At 38.8% G+C, this 21989-nt stretch overlaps 2 protein-coding genes across 4 annotated transcripts; one reads left to right on the top strand and one right to left on the bottom strand.

Annotated features, from left to right (window-relative positions):
* The first annotated feature begins 82 nt into the window (after positions 1-82).
* scamp4 (secretory carrier membrane protein 4) lies at positions 83-6931 on the top strand. The gene is made up of 7 exons (XM_067514280.1): positions 83-244; positions 828-854; positions 1050-1178; positions 1314-1470; positions 4227-4328; positions 4924-5041; positions 5211-6931. The coding sequence occupies exons 2-7, from the start codon at positions 848-850 to the stop codon at positions 5397-5399; spliced, it is 702 nt and encodes a 233-aa protein (XP_067370381.1). The 5' UTR covers positions 83-244; positions 828-847; the 3' UTR covers positions 5400-6931.
* On the bottom strand, positions 5897-21949 carry si:ch211-129c21.1 (uncharacterized protein LOC563087 homolog). 3 transcript variants are annotated; one of them, XM_067514275.1, is made up of 14 exons: positions 21789-21949; positions 15908-16408; positions 15423-15565; positions 14583-14645; positions 14120-14218; positions 12670-12769; positions 12278-12388; positions 11935-12086; positions 11567-11739; positions 11125-11281; positions 10827-11049; positions 10131-10246; positions 9782-10001; positions 5897-9677 (listed from the first exon to the last, which is right to left on the bottom strand). In XM_067514275.1, the coding sequence occupies exons 2-14, from the start codon at positions 16014-16016 to the stop codon at positions 8908-8910; spliced, it is 2436 nt and encodes an 811-aa protein (XP_067370376.1). In that variant the 5' UTR covers positions 16017-16408; positions 21789-21949; the 3' UTR covers positions 5897-8907. The 3 variants fall into 3 exon arrangements, with proteins under 3 accessions (XP_067370376.1, XP_067370373.1, XP_067370374.1); XM_067514272.1 differs by having other exon boundaries at positions 12670-12772; XM_067514273.1 differs by having other exon boundaries at positions 12670-12772; positions 15908-16405; positions 21789-21924.
* Positions 21950-21989: the final 40 nt, after the last annotated feature.

Genomic DNA, 21989 nt, shown 5'->3' on the forward strand with positions numbered 1-21989 from the left:
ATGCTGTGTGTGGGAGGGATTCCCGATATCATGTTGGGTCAGGCTTTTTTCCTCTTAACGCTCACATGAACAGCGGGATTTGTAGTTCTCCACGTTCGCAGAACGTTGACCATTACCAGTTTGGAACTACAAGGGGTAAGGCTTGGCGCAGCCGCAGTATGTGTGTCATGGGGGAACGCGCATTCTGTTCTGGAGTGGAGTCCTGCAATTGTCAACGGAAACGAGAGGAGAAAAACATTTTTCGGTAACACTAACTTTATATGCATTATGCTTTAGGTTGAATTGTTATGTTTAGGCTAATGGTCTTTTTTTTTTACCAATTTTATGATATCCAGTTCATTGAATCTAGCAACACCGTTAGATAAAGTGATTGTAAGGGTTTTAAGTGTAAACTCATCTTTGGGTCCCTGGGAAAAAATGCTGCCGAAAGGCTCGTGTGGCCATTATCCACTGTAAAATACAGAATAACATCATTTTAAAGTTATCAAAAGATACATTTACGCAAGTCTTTATCTCTGACGTCAAAAAGAAAACGAGCAAATGTCTTATTTTTGTGTTTAAAATGAGTTACTGGTTTGAGCAAAGTTGGAATTTACGTAATAGCTAACAGTCGTACATTAAATGTAACAAACCCCTGAGCTAAGTTAGTACATTCCATTAGCATTGACACTGTGTTAATTGTTGGCAGAGTTCTCTAGTGTTGGTGCAAATAATAGTAACAAAGAATATAATCCAAAAAACGTATTATGTTGTATAAATGGTATCAGAGTGTTAGGTAACACGTGTAACTACATATTTACATTATTCTGTGTCTGATTGTTATCCAGGAAAGAAGTGGGATTTCAAAATGGCAGGTTGGTTACTTAAAGCTTTTAGGATCTTTTATTCATCTGTCTTTGTCTATCTATCTATCAAGCTCCCTATTTAGTCACACTATTAATTCCACTGCATTGGATTCTTCTTTGCTCTGCACATATGCTAAACATTTCTATGGAAAACAAAACATAAAAAAAAGCCATACACTGAGGATCTCTTGTCTCCTCTTTTAGAGAAAGTGAACAACTTCCCTCCCCTGCCCAGCTTCCTGAGAATTAAGCCCTGTTTTTACCAGAACATTAATGAAGAAATCCCTGCCCCCTACCAGCAGTTGATGCACAGAGTCTACATCCTTTGGATGAGTAAGTAGTGTCAAGTATATTTTCAACATATATACTTACATACTTAGAATGCAGAACATATTTTTTCAGTATTTTTAGGTTGCATAATCACTGAGTGATTTATTACTCAAATTTCTTGTTCCCTCTCCTCTGCAGTGTATTCAGGCACTCTGTGCATGAATGTGATCTCCTGCATTGCTTGGTGGGCTGGGGGTGGAAGTCCCATAAACTTCGGTTTCTCCTTGCTGTGGCTTTTCCTTTTCAGCCCCTGTAGTTACACCTGCTGGTTCAGACCACTTTACAAAGCTTTCAGGTTAGTCATCATCTCATAGATCTCAGAAAACTAGAATCACTCCTGAGCTTTATTTTTTAACTTCAGTTCATTTCAAGTTACAGTTTACCTAAAGGTATGTTCTAACAACAGGGTAAAGGTTAGGATATTTAAAGACTACATATAGCATTAATAATAAAAATTAGATACATACTTACAAAAGTAGAAATCATCAATTATCTTAACACCTTATCGTGATCACTATATCCTGAATAGGATGTACACATAAACACGCAGACAACCACTCACGCTCACGTTGACATTTACAGGCAATTTAGAGTCAACACTTAACCAAACATCCATGTCTTTGAACTGTGGGAGAAAACCGGAGTACCTGGAGGAAACCCAGTCAAACGCAGGCATTACTTGCAAACTCCACACAGAATGGCCGCAGTGGACAGGTAGATTCAAACTGGAGGAGCATCCCTAACCACTCCATCACAGCGCTGGCATAAAGTAGAAATCAGTTAGGTTAACTCAGCCAGTGAAATGAGAGGTGACCAAATTTAAGAAGAACAAACACCTTCAGTGAAACTTCTAGTTTTGCAGCTCAGAGCGATTATTGATCAATGCATGATCATTTATAGCAGTTTCAAAGGTGGCACAAATTTGGTAGTAGATCAGGTAAAGTAAATTCAGAATCCATAGCATATACTTTTAGAATACAGTTTAAATTTGATTTCCCCCTAAATGGCTGTGAGTGACTGGCACCCCCTTTTTTAAGACATAAAGAAATTTGAAATTAACCATAAAAAACCATAATACGCATACACCAGCCGTTAGTGACATCTGTTTTGAGAATGTCTGCTGACTTCTACCCAAACTTGAAGACTGTCATGAGGATTCTCCTAACGATGCCCGTGTCCACTGTCAATGCTGACTGCTCTTTCGGCTGATTATGTCACTCAAAGACATGTCTGAGGATTATGACGACTGAGAAACTGAGTGGACTTGCACTGATAAACATCCATCATGATATTTGAAATTGATGCGGAGGCCATTCTGCAAGTATTTGATGAACCAGAAAAGCACAGAATGAACTTGAAATAGGTAGAAATACTAATTCATTTTATTATGGTATCTGTCTTTTTTATTGTTGAAGCTGCTTGGTTTGGTCTCTGCATATTGTGGTTACAGTTGTTCTTTGGGAGTCTGTTTGGTTTGTAGACTTCTCTGGGCTGTATGAATTAATATATTATATCATATTGTAATCTATTATGCAGGTGGCTGTGGTTGTTTTGTTAAAGCTTGTTTGGTTTTTGAAATGCATGCAGTAGGTTATTCAGAGGTTTACAGTGGTATTGAATCGCTAACATGCTAAATCCCCCATATCAATGTATCTTGCTCGCTCACTCAGTTGTTAGGTAGTTAAATCTGCGTACTATCACATATAATCCTGCCGGCGCCCCTGAAAGAAAATACAGCTTTCTTGACACTATTTACAGATTTTATTTGCTGATTGATTGTTGCATAAAACACTAAATAGTAGACTGTCCCTTACTATATGCACCAACAGGTGCAAAGAAACCGCTTGTGTTTTGGATGTTCTTAGTAAAAATAGACTACTTCATAGTGAAGTTTTAACATTTGCAATATTTCATGCCATCTGGTCAAATGTTAATATCACAGGCTTTATGGATGTCATCTGTGAACTTTCTTTTAAGTTTTGGTAAAGTTGACACATTATGTTTTGGCTAACTGCTGCTTTGGTCATCCATTCTTCTCACACCAAGGCAAAATCATGAGTTTGTTTCAATTTACTAGTTAGTTTGTTGGTAATATTCAAAATAATTTTGTGTTTTATCGATGTTGAGAAAAAGACTCCTTTATTACTAATGTTAAGCACAGCTGTACTTCTGTGGCAGTTTGATATAAAAGACTGACCTGTTTTATAGAAAAACAGGTCAGGCTCACTCAGTTTTATAGACAAACAGGTCAGGCCAAACTGTCTGTAGTGCAGACCAACATATTAATGCTTCATGAAGTTATGGTGAAGTTAGTAAAAATGGGTAGAGCAGCATCAAAGGAAAAGGTTTTTATGTCAACAAGATTATGTAACAAGCACATTTCAAAGATATGAAATTCCGCACTCTAGGGATTGACTTCATCGATTGACCAATTGCACTGAAAATGGAAAGAGCAACTCAGAGCATCAGTCTGTCATTAATATTTTTTAAACAAACAAACATCAACATTTTGTCGATGCTTGTTTGTAAAGTGGCCTGAGGTATACTGTATTGTTCAAATATCCATGTGCTATTTTTCTTTTTACGATACATTTATGAAAGAGCCTTTGACGGTCTAAAACTATGTATTGTGGTCTATGTTAATGAAGTTTAGTGTTTTCACAATCAGTAGCTTATCAACGCGCAGGTTCTTGTTCAACTTTTATCCACAGCTAAAATGATTATAACCTAAACTGAATTTAACATAAAAGAAAGGAATTTATGAAATGAACTGTAACTAATGAAACCACAGTTGGAACCCTCTAAAACTAACTGAATTTCAGACGGAATCAAAATAAAAACAAATCTGAAAATGTAAAACCTTGGTTCCTAAGGAGCTTCGAGTTGCATGATCAGTTAAATGTTTGTGCGTGAGTGTGTTGCCCAGTTGATCCACGTTTGCTACCAGTGGAAGAAAACAACATTGGACTAAAAATAGAGCAGCTGGAGGCTTGTTTGTTGTCTACTGTATCAATCTTTTGTTTTCTTTTTTTTTTTTCTTTTTCTTCATAGGGCTGATAGTTCATTCAACTTCATGGCCTTCTTCTTCATCTTCTTTCTTCAGTGCGTCCTGTCCCTCATCCAGACTATAGGCATCACTGGCTGGGGAACATGGTGAGTTGAAACAAACCAGCTTTGAAGACAGTGTGTATGTGGCTTGCTAATTTTTATTTGATAGGTCCAAAGGGCTTCCATCAATTGATCATGGCAACCTGAAAAATGTTCTTTCCATCAGCATCTGCAATAATGTATCCAACATGATACTAAAATAGATTTTCCACTGAAATAAAATAATAAAGTTAACTCGTGATGAGATTGTTATCAACACAATCATATTTCCAAGTTTCTCATGTGACATCATGTGACAAGTCAGGCCACTTTAGCTGTTCACATTCTAAATGTGAATAGAGGGTGAAAGTTTTCTGTCATAACCTTAACATCATGCATACACGGACAATATTTCAATATTTTAATTCATCCAAAGCTTTTGTAGTTGTTGTTAATGTAATATATAACACAAACTATCTTTCAAAATGTAAAATTTAAATCCAACAACTTGTGATCACAGCACTGTTCACTTATTTAAACATTGTGCCATTAGGCTATTGATTGTGCTGTTATAGTGGCACATAAATTCACATTGCTTCTCACCTGCTGTTTAATGTACTAACCTCTACTACTCCATCTGACTTTTACCAACACATCAAAGTGGCTGGATTGCGACAGTGATGTGGTTCAGCTACAATGTGGGCTCTGCTATAATGATGCTGATCACAGCTCTGCTCTTCACGGTGGTGACTGTTTTAATGGCACTGGTTCTTATTAAGGTGAGTGAAAACCTATACTACATGTTGATACACTAAAATCTCACACATAGAGGTAAATGTATTTATTTTTTTTAATTTGCATCTCATGTCCCTATTAACCCATCACAGACCGTTAAAAACACAAATTCATTATGAACTCCACCCCCGAACCCTTGTTTTCATGTCGCAGGTTCACAGACTATATCGTGGCGGTGGAGGGAGTATGTCTCGTGCTCAGGAAGAGTGGAGTAGTGGGGTGTGGAAGAGTGCACCAGTGAGGGAAGCAGGGTTCAATGTGGTTACCCAAGGAGTCCAAGGCCCAAGTTTACCCCAGTATCCTACCACAGTGCCAAGCTACCCCAGCAACAGTCAATGGTGATAGCTGAGATCTGCCTCTAGATGGAGACAGAAAGTTGTTCTTTTTTTTTGTTTGTTTGTTTTTTATCGTGGTGCAGAGAAAAGCACTTATGCACCAAATCACTTCACACTTACATGGCAAAATAAACAAGCATATTTTTGAATGAGAAGAGAGGATTGCTAAAATATTTTGAGTTTTGTCAGCAAAGCTCATTAAATCACTTATAGAGGGATGTCTTTAACATATATCATTCCCTTTTAACTTTTTTTACATTTAGGTCATTAAGCAGAATGGAGAAGATTTGCAGGTTTATGATAAAGATTTGGGTAAGAAGATATTCAGTCTGGCAAATATGTATTAGGAAAAGCAGAATGTGAACGGATTCAGGTGGCTATATGTGAATGATGTGTGCCTTATGGAACATTATGACAGGTTTGTTTTGCATGTTGCCAGAGATATACGCTAGAAACCTGTAGTGTTTTTGTTTTTTTTTATTTTGACAAAAACAAGATAAAGTCTGCAAAGTGCATGGATTTTATCTGTGGGAATTAATTCCTGTGGTGTTATGTGTATTCTGGCAGAACTTCAGTTTAGTTGTGTGATAAGTTGATAAGTTGTGTTTAACATCTTCATCCTTTGCTGTTTTTGCTATGATTTCTTGAAATGTTGCATGCAGATTTAAATGACCTTTGCCTTAACGAAATATGTTTTGTTTTGTTTTTTGTTAAATGGGACTTTATCAAAGAAACAGTGTAGAAGGATTTTAGAAAGATTTTGAAAGTTATTGGTGCGTAATCCTCCTCGTGATATCTCACTGCGCACTGAGCCAAAAACTTGTCTTTTTCCATTACTTTGATTCTTAAAAAATACCAAACCTGAACTAATTGTGCTTTACTCTGCTTCAGTATTTCTCACATTCTCTAGTTCTTCACTGTTTGCTTTTATCACCCTCCTGCGGATAAGTCTTATTAGCTACTGTCTATCTTCCAGTCCCTTTTACTCTTCCCCCCCATATCAAATTATTTTTCGTTTAGTAAATGGAGTGTGCTAGCATGCAGCCTATGTTGTATTTCTTATTTTGAATATAAGTTGACACAAACTACTTAACTGCTGACTGAAAAACGTTTCTACCTGCTTCTTCAGTAAAGTTAAATCTTGCATGTAAATGTGGTTATAGTCTGTTTAAATGCAGTCTGATATTGGATATGGGCTAATGTTCTTCCACGTTTCTGTCATTCCAACAAACAACTGGTAAATGAAATGTTTAAAACCAATGAATTTCACTTTAAGGTAATATAATTTTTTTTTGCCTCAGTGATTTACATAAGACTGCATGAAATATAACTGCAAGGAATGTACCTATCTCAACAATTATTATTTTTTCTTCTTATAGCAAAAGTGTCCTTCCTAGCCAACTGCCAAATTTAACGTTTGGGTTGTTTCGTTGCTGTTTTGTTAGTATATTCTGTTATTTTATAAAATACAAAATATGGTGGATATAGTAAAAGACTCTGAACATTGTAATAATTCAATAAATACTCTTGTCTATCGACCTTGAATGTACCTGCTATTTTGGTGGATGAAAAACTTAAGCAGTCACTAACACACAGAGTAAGTCAGGTCTGTCTATTCAATGTCGCCACAGTAGGTATAGTAACATTTCTTTAATCTGAAAAACAAATGGTTTGTGTTGTTATGTCAGTTAAAGAACGATCTTTTATGGCAAATCTGTAAACCTCTTAAATCAAAGTGGACGAATGCAGTGCTGGGCTCACAACAGTCCCCTTCTGGTTTCCCCTGTTCCCATGTTTCATCTTCAGTTCTGAATTTTTTTCACCCAGCTGAAAAGATGCTGCTGTCATATTGATTTAGTCAGAAATTTTTAAAGAACAGGGCTGTGAGATAAAGAAAAGTGTGAGCATCATGGAATAACTCATTAGACAACCTGAAGAGAAGAAACACTCATTAAATATTGGGAGTAAGCGTAGGACTGATGAGCAGAAGAGAGGGCAGCTAAAAAATTGAAGACAATGATTTCTGAAACATAAGTGAGCATACGCCCTCAGGCTGATATGGAATAAAGAGAGTAAAAACAACACATGGTATGTGAATTGTCTCAATTCCCCAGTGTAAATCTGACTATGCTGAATAAGTACTTAAAAACGGAAAATATATGCAACTGCACCCACAATGTTTTATTAATGTATTACCTGATAGGACCAACATATATACTTAATTCTGTTTTTGACAACCTTCTTATACTGCACTGTTGAATAATTAAGCAGAGACCCACTTTGGCCCTTTCATATCTACAGTATTTGTGAGATGGAACATGGCAACTCTTCAGTGCTGTTGTTAATAACAGTGGAAAATAATAATTTTGTAATTTAGTCTTAGAAACTTTTTCAACAAACATTTTTTTTTTTGTTGATATCCTGACATACAATTCTCAGGAGTATTTGTTTAAAACATGCATGTGGGTTGCAAATTTAGTGTTGCCTTCAAATAAATACTCTTTCTACACTCAGTGGGAAGAGGTGATTATCATTCACAACAATAGTATTAAATATGTCAAACGCCCAATAAAGTTGGGGTTTTTTTTATTGCATGTCTGACACTAAAACCCCAAAATCCTTATCTGTGATGCGCCTCACTTTATCAGACTTTATTCACTGACAGAACTGTACAACCACACTTGTATTTGGGTATTTCTGTCTTTTTCACAGTAAGAAACAGTGTATGTACAGTATTTTGCAGTATTTTACAGTATTTTTAGAATCTTAAAATTTTTTTGGTACCCAAACAAAACCCTAATGACACTGCTACACTTCCATTAACGATATAACATTTACTGATGTAAAACAGTTATTTTTTAAGCAGTGTTCACTTTCCATCACCTGTGAGTGGCATTTCAATGTGAAGAGGTATATTTGTCTATTGTCCATTGTTAACAGCCACCAGGAAATACGAGTAGTACAGGCTGTCGATCAATCATTAACATAGCCAAAGACTGATAGTGTACTGTCTAAATGATGAATGTTGTCTTAAACAAACAGTGGTATCCACAAAAGGAAATGTGCCACCAAGTGAGAGGTCAAAGTTTTTGCTATTTTTTTACCGTTGATGACCATATTTACAAGACTCACTGTAGATTATACATGTAGATCATACTTTTTTCAGCTCAGAATTAAAAACTTCATTAGGACAAATAAATAGCTGAAAGGGGGTATTGGCTGTACACAATATACTACACAAAGTGTATTCACAAGTTGCCCTTATACAAAAAAATACATATGTAAAAAAAGTTCTTAACGCTAACCAGAAATCCTGAAGACAATATTTTCACTCAACATCAGCTGCCCAGAGAACAGAAATGATAGACAGTGAAGGAAACTGGCAAGGAGAAACAGGACATCAATCAAAAGAATTTCTGATGTGAAAATCTTTTTTTTCTCTTTAGAAGTACACCTGGTTTATAGGAAGATAATTAGTGCACCGGTGTTGGTTTGGATTTTATACCTCAGCACTCTCAAATCTCTGACTCATCATTTATGTACCCCAGACCATCCAGACTTGAAATGTTAGCCATAGGTGTGAAATGGTGCTCCCCATTCCCTTTGAAGTCAACAGCACAGTGATTATTATTGGGACTGCAAGGTCTCCCAAACTCAGGCCCAGAGAGCTTTACCTCTGAAGATTTTTTCGGAATGTGCATGTATTCACCTGACTGCCTCTTTGCCTCATTTTCCCCACCGCTGGAGCGGTGGGGAAACTTGAAACACTCCCGCTGCCCTCGACTCTTAATCCAAAATATGACCACTATCAGGAAGAGACAGAGCAGCGACAGCAGAGCCACAGCCACCTTAAATCGGGTTACCATGCCAGTGTTACTTTGAGTCTCGGGGGGCAATGGGTCCTCGTTGCCCTGGGTTCGCCCTGGCCCTGGTGCAGTTGTACTCAGACCGTGACTAGAGTCTGAGAAATGTGTCACCTCATTGCCAGGAGTGGTGATGTCCCACACAGTTGGGTCAGTGTTGAGCTGTAAATGATAAACCGCCACAGTCCGGTTGTATGTCCTGCCATTTATCTGCTCTACTGAGTAACAGGTGTACAGGCCAGTGTCGGATTTAGAGGCACTCAGGATGAGGAGGCCTCTGTTGTAGATGTAATACTTGTGGTCAGAATGAAGTGTTCGGTCAAAGAAACGCCAAAGGACCTGGGCCAAGTTGGAGTGGAGTTGGCAAGGAAGCTGTATGTTGTTCTCTTGAACGAGGGTAAAGTCCACAGTTGCTACCGGATCTAAAAAGCACACACAAATACAAGCAGAACGTGCTGTTAAATCACACTGCTGGGACACGGTTTCATACAATAAGAAAACAAGGCACTTAAGGTAATAGATGTACCTGGCTGAGGACATTCTGAGACGTCGCCCTCCTTCAGACTCTGTATTGCAGTATTTGAGGAAGGGGTGAAGCTGTAAACTGAGGAGCACTGCTTAGTGACAAAGTCCCAGGCGCAGTACGGATCCCTGGCCAGGATGCAGTCTACACAAGAGTCATACCGGCTACAGTTACTGACTGGCATCTGGACAGCACCAAGCTGTGAACCGGCATATAGTTGGCCCTGTGATGGCATCCACACACATTTCAACACACATTTAAAAATAAATAAATAAATCAAAGCATGCCATGTTTGTTACCACTGAAGCCTATCTGGTGCATGTTATTTGCAACATTTACCATGGTGAGTTACCTTGCTGGATGACAAGCGCAGGATGCTGATAGGCTCAGGGTTTTCAAACAACTGAATCTCCTCGATTATGAACATCTCGCCAGCATAGTTGACAGCTTTCTGAATATAGCCGTTCTCTATCAGAAGATAATAGTGTCTGTAAACATTCAATGACCATGTAAGAAAACCCATCACACACACCTTAACTGCCATAGATACATATGGATTAGCCTGTTGGAAAAGCTGAGCATTCAGAGTGAACCTAACTTTTGAAGTCACACCTCACTTATTAAAACAGTAGCATTAGCAAAGAAGTGAACCGGCTTTGCTGACCTGAAAACCTATTTTCTCTGTTAGATTCTTGCTATGAATTGTGGGCTCCTACATGAACACACAATGTTCTAAGTCAAAATGATTTTGATTAAGAGACATTTCTGTTTTTGTCACTGGTGTGAAGTGGCTGGGGATCGGTTGACAAAGGCGATGTCTTATGCTGCGAGCACCAATCAAATCTAGTCAAACCACTCCCTTAGAGTTAATCTCTTAATATGTAATAACTTTCATAAAATGTTAATGATGTAAAGAAACACTAAAACTTTTAGGGGTTTTAAGTTTAATTAACCAGAATATTCATGCTAAAATATGATTTAATTTGAAAGTTCTACTTTAATCTCAGTAAGTTTCATTTAATTTTTTTTCGCATATCCTCCAGTTTACCAGTGCCGATGAACATGACATCGTATCTCTGGCCATCCAGTGCTAGCACATTGTCCACTACAATGCGAGTCAGCAGTGCACCTCTCTTGACCAACAGTGGTCCCCCTGTGAGAGGATGAACAGCCTCATCCATTAAGGGACGGTCTCTGATGAACTGGAGAGTTTTGTCAGGAAGGTCCAGAGAGCGATTCATTCCCATTTTACGTGCCACACTATTAATGCACTGCAACACAAAACAGCAATTTAGAATTCTAATAATTTAAAATGTATTTTAATAAATCTTTTATTTTAGTCTCACCGCTCCTGGTCTAGGGACTGGCACTTCTCCAGTGTACATCACCCACTTGACATGGGATGTCTCTACAGCGACAGGGGTCTTAAACTTTCCCTCATTGAAAATATCTCTAATAGCAGACACGCTGTACGCACACACAGCAGATACCTGAGATAGGCTCCTGAAAAGACAGAATCAAAACACATTTGCACTCAAGAATATGTTTTTTCCTTATATGAATAAATCACTCATCAGTCAAATCTAAATATTAACAGCTATATTATAACATTTTCGATTACAATCAAGACAATGAGTCATGTTTCAAGCTCAGTTCTTAATAACATTGCTTGAATTTTTTTCCTTGTTGTTCCTCCAAACTATAACGGCTCTGCATATTTCCTAGATTACCCTGTGTCTACACTCACCACGGGCCATAAAGCCACAGGCTTTGATTGAAAGTACTTACGACTGTGGAGTGAACACGGCGTAGAAGATGCTCTTCCTCCAGTCCTTGTGCTTCAGCAGGAAGACATCCTGGACAATGGGAGGCAGGCTGGGTTCAGGGAGGGAACAATCCAGGCGAGCTTTCAGGAACGACGTCCATTTCCTCTGCAACGTCCGCTGGCCGCCCATATCCCCCTAAACACATAGAGCATGTCATCATATGCACATACAGTATTCCACAACAACCCAACCCGTATCAGACAGGGAATGTGAAGCCAAACACGAACGTGCACAAACTTGTTATTTAGCCTGCTCCGTTTACATTTTACTGTCTGAGACGATGATAAAGAATTTGAAGAGACTAGGCTTTTATTCTTTCCTTCATTATACCTTGCAGACACGAGCCACTCGTGACACAGCAATTTTGCTATAGAAGTCGTACTCCATGGCGTTCTCACTGAAGAACAAGTACACCTTGTCATCATCACCATCAGGACTATCTAAACTCTCATTCACAAAGTCCATGTAGACAAAGTTTGGCTCTGAAATAACAAAACATGAAGTGAGATACACTGAAAAACATTGAAAGGTTGTCCTGCATCAGTATGGTTTAAGGACATCTACAGATCACTATTGACTGCATCACTGCTGTTCCTTTTTTTGCATTCCAGTAAACTGTGCAAAGCAGTAGCTAAAGCTTTGAACAAAAAGGTTTTGAAGCAGAGCAACTTACCACTGAGCCAGGAGCTCTTAAACTCAGTGCGAAGGGCCAAGTTTGAACTGCGCAGAACCACAGGCTCGGAGCCCAAGAAGTTGATGGATGTAGCAGAATACAGGTCATTTCCTGTTGGACAGGAACAAGAGACAAGAACGAATTCCTTGAAATCCATTATTCATATTAAGTTGGAACTAAATCTCATTAATATGCCCACTAATGGACTGAAGCAGCTAGCTGTTTCTGGCTGATTTGTTGAATAAGCAGGTAACACTATCATAGATATTAGGAGACGTTTTACTGTATGTGGTGCACACACTTGTCATAAATTAATAGTTTCAGTTTCTGCACTTTGAACATTTAACATTACTTATGTGTGCTTTGGAAGAAAACCAGACTAAAATACTTACCGACCATGAGGGAGGAGTATCTCTGGAAGGGATCAAAAGGACACTTCCCCTTTCCCTCCTCCTGCTTTCCCTGCAGCAACAGCTGTCCATTAGTAAGTGTCTGCTGGAAACAAAGCAAGTCAGAAAGTTCACCAGTGGTTTACATGTTTAGTGCATTAACCATACCTTTGATCATATTTTATCAATACTATTTTTCACACAGAAAATATAGTATCGTTTACAGCAACCTGTGACGCAATTATTTTACATTTTAGTCAGAATATTGTTTTTGAAGAAGCAAGAAACCTGCTTTAAAAACAAATGGCCATCGGGTCTATTTACATTTTAAATAAAAGTATATGTTATAGTCTTGTTGCTCTGCAATTGCACACAGAAACAATGTATTGTATTGGTGATGCATTCAAAGACACTCAGTCCTATGAGATTTCAGTCCTGAGCCAAAATAAACTGCATTCATGAGCTTCTCTGTGCTGTCAGACAATGAAACCCAACAATGACAATAAACAAGCAACCACCGCCACAATGTAGAGATGTTTTTATTTTTACCACATCCCCAAATCATAAAGAAGGATATTTAGTTAGCGACACCACTTGCAGAGAAATGTGTTTATTAAGTATTAAAAAAGATAGTGGAAGTTTCTTTTAAATATAAATGGAACACATCATAGCCACTTATGCTGCGAAAGCTCTGTAGACTGCAACATTTAACCACATTATTACTGCATTGTTTAGAATTAACTTGGTTAAATGTTTTTGTCTTATTGCCACCAACTCCCACGAGGAAGAGCAAAACAAACAATGAACTGCTGTCACAAATACACACTATATACTGTACTGTTTGTACAGCCTGATGGACACAGATGAATTCTGAAATAACTTTTAGTATCTGTCTGTTGTACACAAACTATGTTGATAATAGTGAGCCACATGATTTTACTAGGTGACATGTTCTAGAAGTATATTAATCCATGTATTAATAAAGTTGCCATTAACAACACGTGTTTTGGAAATTACTGAGCCTTTTAAGAACATTATACATTTGTGTCCCTTTTTTTAAAGATTTTATTAGGAATAATGGGCTTGGTGCTGAGGGCCACAGACAGGAAAGTGAGAAAGTTCTGATGCAACATAACTAGCACTTGGTGGTTTTATCATGATAAATGTTCACAATAAAACCACAGAATAATGTCAATGAAAAAAGAAAGAAAATCTCCACTATGCTGCACCTCATTCTATAAACATGCAAAACCACCTATGTGGATTGTAAAGAAACAGAACATTTTAATTTATAAGAGATTCTTTCATCAAAGAAAATGTAAAAGGACAAATGTTTGTGCATTACTGTAAGTCAGTGACACGAAAACATGGCACCAGCAGCTATTACGCAAAGGTCCTGCCTACAGAAACAGTTCATATAGTCCTGCAAACTAATCCCATGTTCTACACTTACCATATAATCACACATGGGGCTAAACGCATTTGTGCCACACACATACATGGTAGTGTCATTCAGTCTTTGCAGGGTTCTGATGTAGTTACGACATTCCACCTGAAAAAAAATCCAGCAGATAGAATGCCAAGGTCAGAGCTTGTTGGTTCAGCAGCAAAAACACAAACATGCCACATACATTTACTGACTGCACCGGCTGCTCGTAGTCAAGGCAGTGACCAAAGGTCAAGGCTGGGTGCTTGCGATTTTCCCTCATGCCTTTATTTGGACATTCAGTATGAAGCTTTAAGCAAAGCACTTCAAAGAGAATGTTCATATTCCGATATAAATGATTTACAGTTGTGCAGAGATACATTGCACATGAGAAGTAGTTACCAGTCAGTCAACAATCCTTCCTAAAGTCTTCACCCTTGCCCTAAAAACAACCTCATGTGGCCTCTGATTTAAAAGACAAAACACAAACCTCAGCATGTTTTCCCTTGTATGTGCACTCCCTTTGCTTCTCCTCAGTAACTCGCCAATACACCTGCAACAAGAGAGGGAAAAGTGTCTTGTCATAGCACGTTGGAGCTGTGTTGCAATAGTGGCGCTGGTACACTCACACATTTCATATGATATCAAGACCAGTCAGTGCACTCTAACAAAGAGCACCCACTCTTTAGCTGTGACAGTTAGTTGTGTAACTACAATTATGAATCAACAGAGCCCTGGAGTTCAACTAAATTCTACAGAACTGAGTGAACAGACTGTGGACATGAGAGCAAGTGTTTTACAGTATGCAATTTAATTATTGACCAGAACACGCTGTAGTAACTAACTGCTGGACTATGAAAAATACACAGAGAATACAGTTACTGGAGGCATGAAGTGATTTGTGCATGATACCTGGAGTTAGATGAATGTTTCCAAATATGCAGTAAAAGGCTAGAAGAGGCTTTTGGTTTATGTGATAAAAAACAGTGTTTCCCTATCTGGAAATCCATTTAAAGTAGTCATAAGTTAAAAAAATTGGAACCCACTGATATTAGCCAGGGTTTTGTTTACATCAGTGGTTAATGATTAGTTGATGACACAGCTTTTTAACTGCAGGAAAATATTGTAAAAGTTCAGTAGCGCTTTTTCGTTTTACATCGGAAGTAATGAAATGTTAATTATTAACTGTCGAAAAGATTAGAGCATTTGCATGTTAATATCTAACATCTCTGCAGCCACACAAGTTTACCAGTTTTTTTCCAACATATTTAAACACAACCCTGCTGATCAAAACAGTGCAAGGCCTGCACATTGTTTCACGTGTTCTCACCACAGACTTTCTGACAGAGATGTCGTTGATGTCCAGAGCAAATATGGCCTCTCTGGCCCCGAGCAGCAGCACACCCAGGTCATCTCTCATTAGTATCGTGGAGTAGTTGAATATTCCCTCTTCTCTGAACAACTTCAGATCGGCTAAATAGAAGAACATCTGCATTACTACACTGCATTTAGTTTTATTTTCCTTCTACATTTATCTTCTGTGACTCCATGCAGCAGGAAAAATGCTCTCACAGCAAGAACAAAATGCAAATTCAGAGAAAATTAATAAGTTGTCCTAGCCAGCACAAATACCAAGCAGTTAAAGTTGCACTACATATTTCATCTATCATAGTTAAAATATTTAAATGCATTCACAAACTGCTACAGTAACTGGTCATTCATGCCAGGAGAAGAAACACTACTAAAATGCAGTATGAATATGTCATGACATACTGGCCCAGTAATGTGTTGAGCCCATGGCAACTTGTGACTTACTCTGGTAGGGGACGGTCAATCGTGGGACACAGTAATAAGTGTTGTGTGTACTAAACGAAACATGGAGCATCAATCCACAAATGATGCTCAGTGCTGAGAGAACAGACATGGCTCAGAGTCCCGGTTTGTCTAGGTGTGGAGGGGCTGCACAGTCCAGCTCTGCCACTAAAGCACCTAATCAGAGGCAGAACATGGTCCAAGGTCTCAGTTCAGATGTTCTTATGATGTGGTGATGTCAATGTCCTGGACATGTGCCGCTTTGGCACGAGGCATATTTTCAAAACAGTTCCTACAGATGTTTATACACCTCAGCCTGCTTTGATTCAATTGCTCGGTTCCATTTGAAGATGCCGTCTTGCATGGTGTATATTTATGTCGGGGTTAGCATCCAGCGTAGTGCTAATGAGCTGCTGGTGTCCTTTCTGGAAGGAGGAGCAGAAGCCATGCTGCCAAGCTACTGGAGGGGGATGCTGGAAGAGATCGTCTTCATGGTACCAACTTCTAGAAGAGACATAAAGTGATCTCTGAGCAAAATAATCAGATTAAATGTAAGACTGACAAGACACTAGTACAGGAAATGAAATATACTTGTACTGAAATCTAAATTTTTTTTAGCTTTGCTTAAAAAAATAAAAAAATACAGAATACTTGCCTCCTCCATCCTTTTTTCCATTGACTTTCCAGCTTAACTACATAAATATTTGCTGTCTCTTAATTCTGTTTAAAGACTATGATTTAATAGTGTCTGGCAACGGTGCCACTTTTTGTTGGCTTGACTTTATATATTAAATCTACAGAGTTTCCCTTTTATATCCTTGTATCTTCAGAAATGACCTAAATTTTTATTTAAAATTACACTCACTTTCCTTACTTGCTGGCGGCTTTGCTGATTTTTTCAGCATTTTTCTCAAAAACACAGTATTTAAAACAGAAATAAATTTAACTCCAAATTAGTCTGGTGTTACACAGACTTCTGGCACCATTAACAGTTCTACACATGATAGTAAATTTAAATGTAAATGAAAGAAGAGAGAAAATCTCTATGCTGTCCACCAACCCCCACCCTCTCTTCCTCCTCCCCTCTTTGTCGCTTCCTGTCCTCTTCCCTGATAAGAACCTGCTTCCTTTGGGCTCAGTGGGGTTCAAGCAGCAGAGGGGATCAGTTCAGGTTTGGGCATGCATGCAGATCACAGCAATTCACTGCTTTAGTGCTCCATCCTTTTCCTGGGTATAGTGCATTTTACCGCTTCTTTGTCGAGTTTCAGTCTTTTCTGCCTAACCGAGCGGCGCAGCCTCATTCAAAATTCATCAAGGCACGTTCTCTCAGAATAACACACAAAGAATACTTAATAGCAGATTCATAAGGTAAAAACTCCACTCTTATCTTTAATGTGCGCTGCTCAAAAGCAGGATCTCCACACAGCTGCTTTGCAATTGTTATTTTGAGTTTTCTTTGCAGAAAAAAAAATACAGTGGGTTTTACAAAGACGCATCCTTTGAAACACACACACACACACCACAGAATCCTCACATGTTTACAGAAACCAAAATGACAACATCCACATTTCCTCGATAGACACCTTGGTGCTCACTCTCACAACCTCGGTTTTAAAAAAAAGTGCATTTTGCAACAAAGCTCCTGTCAGACAGAGCTCCTGTCTTGTTGTTACTTGACACAGCATGGTGAGCTGCAGCATGAGTAGGACTACTCGTGTGTTGTCAGAGCACTGATGTCTTGCATACTTTACCTTAAGGCTGTGTGAGTTTGAGGGGTGGGTGGGAAGGGTCAGGTGCTCTAACCATATAGAATAACTGTAGGTTGTTTTTAAGATCATTTGACAGATAAAACCAAAACAATTCAGACAGGCAAGCATGACTACAATAATAGAGGAGCATGCAGGAGCGGTCTTTCTTGTCTTGTATGGATGAGATGAGGGTGGGGTGCAGGTAGGAACATACAGGGTGCATTAATTGATTTATTTTGCCGTGGCACGGAAACAAACACTGACAAAAGCTGATAAATTTTCAAGAATGTTCAGCATGTAGTCTCCAACTTTCTCTATACATCTTTTAGTGCTGAACAATCAGCTTGCAAATAGTCTTGTTTGCTGTAACAGCCTTCATGCAGCAGCTACTGACAGCTTTGCAAAGCAGAAAACCAAAACCATAAGCTAAACATAGCTAAAGGTTTCCATAGTGGAGGGGAGTTGCAATTCTCTGCAAGTCTGTAATAGACACGGTACACATTTTACATAGATATTTCCTCTATTATTCATGACAATGCTGATTATAACATTTTCATATCAGCAATAATGTACTGTGACAATAATAAGAGAAAGAAAAAATTGAAATAATATGAAATGAACTTGGCTTGGCTTGATGTAATTGTGTCCTCTACCTTTTCTGCTTGACCATGCTGATTAATCAGGAAGGACACTCCCATGGCCTGTTCAACCCCATTTCTTGTTAAACAAGGCAACACAACCTCCCTCCCAAAACCCATTTTGCTAATGGCTTACTGGCATTAACAGCTACAGACGTAATGACTAAATAAAAAGCTGCTTACACCCTTTATCAGTGACACACCTGATTGATGCTGTAAGTTATTAATAAGTAGTTCTCAGTGTCAGCTATGAAAGCTTCTCATTTGTTCAGTGATTTAAGGACCATTGTCAGTTTCTTTGTCTTTCTCTGTCTCAAGGTTTCATCTCTCAGGTCTGTGTTTCAGGTTGAGTCCCTGTTTATTTCACATTTTTAAGACTAAATCCACCATCACATTAAGCGTGCTTTCCACTGAGCAAAAGGATATGTTGTGAAAGACTACTGTAAAATCCAGCTATGCTTTTTGTTTATCAGTGCTGATTCTAGTTCAGCCAGCTTAACCTGATCAGTCATTAGACACACAACCTTTTATACAGTTGTGAATAACTTGATATGCTTCTTTCATAAGACTGTACAGTACCTTATTACCCCAGGAAAAGAAATTCAATATGTAAGACGGGCTGAATGCACAAAGTACTAACAGTGTACACTGATGAATCACACCATTAAATCTACCCTATAGTTTTAAAGTTGTGGTGGACAGGGGTCAGCATGGTGACAAGCCGTTGCATGTCTGGCAATTTTGGCCCCCTGTCCAACTGGTGGCTTTAATGTTATGGCTGATCACATTAGCCCTCTGCTCTTTTTGCTTGTTTTTAAGGACTACTTGACATTTGAGGCACTGGTTGCCAGTGATTTCAGTAAACAGAGCCAGTGTCTGGGAACACGAACCTATACAAACCCAGAACAAACACCAAGAGCTTTACTAGGATTGTTTCTTTGCATCTAAAAATCCAAATGTCATAGTATAATATGAATTTCCCACATACAACTTTCTAAAAGGTTATGGCACTGTGGCTGCTGCTGGGATTTTACTCATCACGCCGTAGAATGAAACCAGCAGTGGGTTCAAAGCGGCACGTCAACTAGTACAATAACAGTGAAGAAGCCCCTATAGCACTAGTGTATCTACAGACACTCCAACCTCTTGAAGTGTGAGGATATTTTTAGCCTATTCAGGCTACATGGAAGGTAACATGGAGGCTCATGTTATCTACAATACGCTGTGATGGATTCTCACTAGAGCTACTTGCTGAAGCATACAGAGTAAAAGCTCAAACACGACCAGACAAGCGCGCTGTTGTCGTCACTGTGAGTCATAACAAAGACGAATCCAAAAAGCTGTGTGAACACTCAAACAGCTGGAGTGAGCCGTCACTGCGTAGTGCTGGATTCAATATTTGACTATACTACACTGTGTTGTACGGGTAAAACCTCCTCCTCTGGCTATAACTGATTTACCTGACTGTCTGACTAACCGGTATGCAATATGAGTCACTGCCTGGTTGGTTGACAGCGTGCTGCCTGTTGTCCTGTGTCTCTGTCTATCTCGCTACCAGTCTAACACAAGCTGTGTAGCCCACTCAGGTTGGCTGATGGCTTGCTGTAATACAGTATTCCAAACAGGAAACCGGTTGTGGGAGGGTGCTCACCTTTGACACTCCTCATGTCACAGATCGTGTTGTGAAGTGGAAAACACACCCAAGTTCAGGTCCAGGTTATATTTTTGCAAGCTCAGATTGCCCAAAACACACTATACTTTCATCATAAATGACAGCGACTTGCCGTCATTTGTTTTGATGTGCAGGAGACTTGTTATTAGCTGAAAACAATACTTGCTGAGTGGACAGTTCTCAAGCCTGCTACAACATGTATCATTGAGGTAATAGACAACCAATAGTTCAGCAATTAACACAAATAAAAATAGCAAGCAAACAACATAATAAAGGTGCAAAAGCCTGTTCAATATGATCACTGTCTCTGCTCTGACAAACTGGTGTCATTGATGAGACACAAGTCTGATTGGGGTTAAATGTGAACACACATGTACAAACACACACACACACCCGGGCAAGTCTCAGCAGGAGCTGGGGCACAAAAGAAGAATCTGAAAAAACCTGAACAATTCTGCCCGTTCTACCAGTCATATTTCCTCTGACAGACGAGAACGACTGAGAAAACAAAAATGTTGCAAGAGCTTCGATTTAGACTTTATCTAAATCGTCTAAATCTAAATCGTTTTTAAATTTAAAAACATTAAACTAATTTTACCACATTCTGTCATGTTATTCAGCTGTACACTATAAAAACCAAATCTGTAATGAAATTTCACACCTCTATAAAAAGTTGAGATTACTCATGTTCTCCAACCAATGGTGCAAAAACCTTTTCTAACTAGTTTAAAGTATTGCAAATGCAAACCAACTGTTTTCTAGATTGTTTTCTTCACACCATCAGGCCTCCTGCTTCATTTGCTCAATTCTATTAAAAAGCTGCACACACAACCTTGTATATGGCCCACACCCAAAATAATGTTTCTTCCTGCTTCAGATTTATGTTAATATCTCTCAAAGCCACTTTACTGTCCCATCTGATTATGAGCTGCTTTATATAATTTACTATCCATCCTTTGTCACTGCAGTGTAAAGCCATTCAAAGTGGAGAAGTAAAATTGTGTGTGTACTTTCAGTAAAATGCAGTGGAGGTGTGTGTCACTCTTCACTGTGCAACACTGACCAAACTGATCTACTTTTTTATTGTAGTGTAGATGTGTGCAGAGTGCCTCAACACCCAGTGACCCCACTGAGCTGCAGTGTCACAACTGAAATCAGGCAATTTATTGCAAACTGCACTTATTATTTATCTACTAGTCTTCAACCTTTCACTTGCTATAATTGACACATTTATAAATGTGTAGGTATTTCAGTATCATGTTTAGCCCTTAGAACTTTGAAGTAAATTAGCATAAAATGTAAATATAGGTATATCTAAAACCTTGAATAATAAATTTCTGATATTTGTACATGTTCTCAGTGAAACACAATCCTACATTTTATTAAGTTGTTGATTTCTTTCATGAACCTTTTTTTCAATGTAGTGAAAGGGTTCATAATTAAAAGTCTGCAAAATCAGTAGATGCTTATTGATTTTTAGTGAAAAAACTTCTTTCCTCACATGAAACAGACATTTGCTCCTTTGACATTTGTCCAGAAGGTTTAGCGACCCTGCAAGTTTCCCCTCACTCACTGCCTGTGATTTCACGTTTAAACGCGTATCCTACCACCGCCTAGTCTCTCTCTCAGCTGCTATTATTAGATCAGAATATCCCATAATCTTCAGACAACATGCACAAGTTAGAGTGCGCTGTTTGTGCACCTCTTAACCCCGCAGGTTGACAATCCAATTCCCCCAGTCGAGCTTCGTGGAACACAAAAGTCCTGTGGGACAAACCTGCGCACAAACAAGCCACCAAGTAACCTACCGAGCGTGTCAGACTTACCCGGAGACATCAGCGTTTGTCTGCCTCAGGAACCCGTCAGACTGCCGCTGTTTTCTTGTCCTGGATCCAGCTTGGCGCTTTCTCTGCTCCACCTGTAATGTTCACTCCACATCTAATTCCTGCAGGGAGCGAGTATCTGGCAGCTCTCAGCAGTAGGCAGTGCCTGATCATGTGACTCTGTATTTTATCTTTTTAAAACCT

This window comes from Channa argus, chromosome 8 (assembly GCF_033026475.1).
Source record: "Channa argus isolate prfri chromosome 8, Channa argus male v1.0, whole genome shotgun sequence".
Taxonomy (NCBI): Eukaryota; Metazoa; Chordata; class Actinopteri; order Anabantiformes; family Channidae; genus Channa; species Channa argus.